At 48.3% G+C, this 3,994-nt stretch overlaps 1 protein-coding gene across 1 annotated transcript in view; it reads left to right on the forward strand.

Moving 5' to 3' along the window:
• LOC108803567 (ATP-binding cassette sub-family C member 8-like) overlaps positions 1 to 3,994 on the forward strand; it is a gene marked incomplete at its 5' end in the record, with an annotated part of 26,582 nt that overhangs the window by 7,619 nt on the left and 14,969 nt on the right. Inside the window, one exon of the mRNA XM_018575398.1 lies at positions 1,779 to 1,936. Within this exon, the coding sequence (XP_018430900.1) occupies positions 1,779 to 1,936 (158 nt within the window). The remainder of the gene's footprint in view (positions 1 to 1,778; positions 1,937 to 3,994) is intronic.

Here is a 3,994-nt window from a genome sequence, read left to right on the forward strand (position 1 = left end):
CAGACTAGGGAACAAAGTTGTATGAGAAGACATAAGAACATCCAACGTTATATGGGAAGACATAAGAACATCCAACGTTGTATGAGAAGACATAAGAACATCCAACGTTGTATGGGAAGACATAAGAACATCCAACGTTGTAGGGGAAGACATAAGAACATCCAACGTTGTACGGGAAGACATAAGAACATCCAACATTGTATGAGAAGACATAAGAACATTCAACGTTATATGGGAAGACATAAGAACATCCAACGTTATATGGGAAGACATAAGAACATCCAACGTTGTAGGGGAAGACATAAGAACATCCAACGTTATATGGGAAGACATAAGAACATCCAACGTTATATGGGAAGACATAAGAACATCCAACACTAATGGGAAGACATAAGAACATCCAACATTGTACGGGAAGACATAAGAACATCCAACATTGTATGAGAAGACATAAGAACATCCAACGTTGTATAGGAAGACATAAGAACATCCAGCGTTATATGGGAAGACATAAGAACATCCAACGTTGTAGGGGAAGACATAAGAACATCCAATGTTATACGGGAAGACATAAGAACATCCAACATTGTATGGGAAGACATAAGAACATCCAACGTTGTACGGGAAGACATAAGAACATCCAACGTTATATGGGAAGACATAAGAACATCCAACATTATATGGGAAGACATAAGAACATCCAACATTGTATGAGAAGACATAAGAACATCCAACGTTGTATGGGAAGACATAAGAACATCCAACGTTATATGGGAAGACATAAGAACATCCAACATTATATGGGAAGACATAAGAACATCCAACATTGTACGGGAAGACATAAGAACATCCAACATTGTATGAGAAGACATAAGAACATCCAACGTTGTAGGGGAAGACATAAGAACATCCAACATTATACGGGAAGACATAAGAACATCCAATGTTGTAGGGGAAGACATAAGAACATCCAACGTTGTAGGGGAAGACATAAGAACATCCAATGTTGTATGGGAAGACATAAGAACATCCAACGTGTCAGTGTGGTGCCTCCACATCGTTCCCGGGCCCCTTTCATAGTCCACCCTTCAAACGATGAGTTCTGGTGACTGAGCCGAGCACCCGAAACGCGTCGTCCTGTATGAAGGATTTGTGGAGTCTCCTTGGTTTGGGATTTTCATTTCTATACCTTGATATCGAACTCCCCAACTAAGGAGTCGCCTGCGTGTGACAGCAGCATCATCGGAGCCTTTGCACCCCCTAGGAAGCTGGGTGCTCTTCATTGATGGTGAACCTCTGATGAGTCAAATCCACAGACCATAAATCCGTCAACAAGCAGGAAGCTCCTCCCACAGACTTTCACCAATCAGGGGTGAGATGCATGGTGTCTCCAACCAACCCGAACCCTAAACTACAAGGGGTAGCCCCTTTCCTCCTCCAATGGAAACCCTGTGCAGGGGACATGCAGGGACTGTCTCTTCCGGTGTAACACTGACCGGAGCAAAGATAACCCGTCATGGAGGAAATCTGGGGGCTGCCGTTGCTGGCCCTCCTTCTGAAACACGAGTGGCTCGGCTGTCATGCTCATCCTTGGGCTTCAATACCTTGACTCTAAGCCAGGAAATCTGCATACTTCCTCGGGGTGTGTGACTCGAGGTGCTGAAGACAGAGGATCAGCATGACAGACAGGAAATGAGCATTTTCAAGAGGAGAGTTTCTTTCCTGAGGGGGATGAAGATGACTCTTCCATGTACTGACTCGGCTCTTCTCTCACCCAGCACATCCCGACCACCCTGGAATGTCTGAGCCGCTCCACCTTACTCTGCATCTCCGCCCTGGCCGTCATCTCCTACGTCACCCCGATCTTCATCATCTCTCTGCTCCCTCTGGCCATCACCTGCTACTTCATCCAGAAGTATTTCCGAGTCGCCTCCAGGTAACTTCCTGTACAAGCAAAAGCACCTTCAGTCTGGATTTGGGCAGAGTTACATGGGGTTGGGCGGAGATGGGCAGAGTTGTTGTGGAGTTGGGAGGAGTTCGGTGTTGGGTGGTGTTGGGCGGAGTTCGGCAGGGTTGGGCGGAGTTCGGCAGGGTTGGGCGGAGTTTGGTGTTGGGTGGAGGGCTCCTCTGCCATGAATTTGATTTTATTCTCCCTCGGGTCTCATAGAGGAAATGTTCAGTGTAACCCCCATGGCGGGGGAGGGGGAGCATAGGAGTGAAGGATGAACACTGCTCAGCATGTGTGGTCAGTGGCTCAGAGGGTATTGAATCCAGGGGATCACCATGACAGGCAGACGAGTGGCCCGTGTTGTGTGACTACGCGGAGAGCAATAACGGGAGGCGCGGGGGACGCACAGCGAGGGACAGACATGACGGACGTGGATCTGAAGGATGGACATGATTTCACCTTCATTCAGGACACGGTTGGGTTCGCGGTGCTGTTTGCAGGCAGTGGGCGGAGCTTATTGGGGGTTTTGTATCTCCAGCTGCCGATCTGTCTGGAGATTAGGAATCTCTGTAATTTCTCCTTATACAGTCATGTTCTTCCCCCGGATTCCCCGGAATTCTCCAAATTGTTTATTTTCAGGAAAAGTTTTGTTTGTAAATCAAAATCTGTTTATTTCTTCCCCGAAATTCTGTGAAATCCTCTCGCAGCACGCAGAGCACGTCCGCCGATCGCAGTGTGTGCCGTACAGTGTGCTATACCCTCTGAGCCCATAGACGTGACCGCAGTCAGAGACGCTTGTTCTGATGGCAGAAGATTTAAAAATCACAATTCAAGCGCAATACACAATATAACACCAGAAGTATCGGGCTCAGGCCTTCACACGGACATGAACTCTAATGGCCCCCCAGTCTTAGTCCATAGGGTTCAGTATTGGGTAGGCTCCGCCCCTTAATGGCCCCCAGTCTAAGTCCATAGGGTTCAGTATTGGGTAGGCTCCGCCCTTTAATGGCCCCCAGTCTTAGTCCGTAGGGTTCAGTATTGGGTTGGCTCCGCCCTTTAATTGCATCCCAGTCTTAGTCCGTAGGGTTCAGTATTGGGTTGGCTCCGCCCTCTAATGGCATCCCAGTCTTAGTCCGTAGGGTTCAGTATTGGGTTGGCTCCGCCCTTTGCCGCTATAATAGCTCCACCTCTTCTGGGAAGGCGTCTACAGGTTTAGGGGTGTGTCTATGGGGATGTTGGACCATTGGTGAGGTCACTTACTGATGTTGGGGGAGGGGCTCGCAGTCTCCGCCTCTAATTCATCCCAAAGGTGTTCTATGGCGGTGAGGTATATATATCGGACTGTGTTGAAGACGCATGTGTACCCCTGGGGTTCCCCACAATACGCACTGGTAACGCGATCACAGCTACATTGCATATCTTACTATTACGCAATCATCTTGGTGGGGGAGGGAGGCGCGTTAGGCGTCACCACACGGTTTCAGGAACTTTTTACATCACTGAATATTGAGAGAACTAATCACCCAATAAGAGACGGGTTCCGTTTTATTGTCTTTTATTTAATTTATTCATTTTGAAGTAACAAGAATCACGATACGAGTGTCGCCACTAAGGATAAAAAACAATTACGATACACAGGAGGACACGAGCCATAGGTGGAATATTTCATACTAAGCGCAACATATTGGCTGACATTGATCACGTTTGTATACATTGTTGCAGCTGGAGACTTAACACTATTTATCTCTGTGTCTCTGCGTCTCTGCGTCTCTGCGTCTCTGCCTCTCTGCGTCTCTGCCTCTCTGCGTCTCTCCGTCTCTCTGTGTCTCTGTGTCTCTGCGTCTCTCTGTCTCTGCGTCTCTGTCTCTCTGCGTCTCTGCGTCTCTGCCTCTCTGCCTCTCTGCGTCTCTGCGTCTCTGCGTCTCTGTCTCTCTGCGTCTCTCTGCGTCTCTGCGTCTCTCTGCGTCTCTGCGTCTCTGCGTCTCTCTGCGTCTCTGCGTCTCTGTGTCTCTGTGTCTCTGTGTCTCTGTCTCTCTGTCTCTCTCC

The sequence above is a fragment of the Nanorana parkeri genome, unplaced genomic scaffold, assembly GCF_000935625.1.
Source record: "Nanorana parkeri isolate BGI_ZX_2015 unplaced genomic scaffold, ASM93562v1 scaffold3877, whole genome shotgun sequence".
Lineage (NCBI taxonomy): Eukaryota > Metazoa > Chordata > Amphibia > Anura > Dicroglossidae > Nanorana > Nanorana parkeri.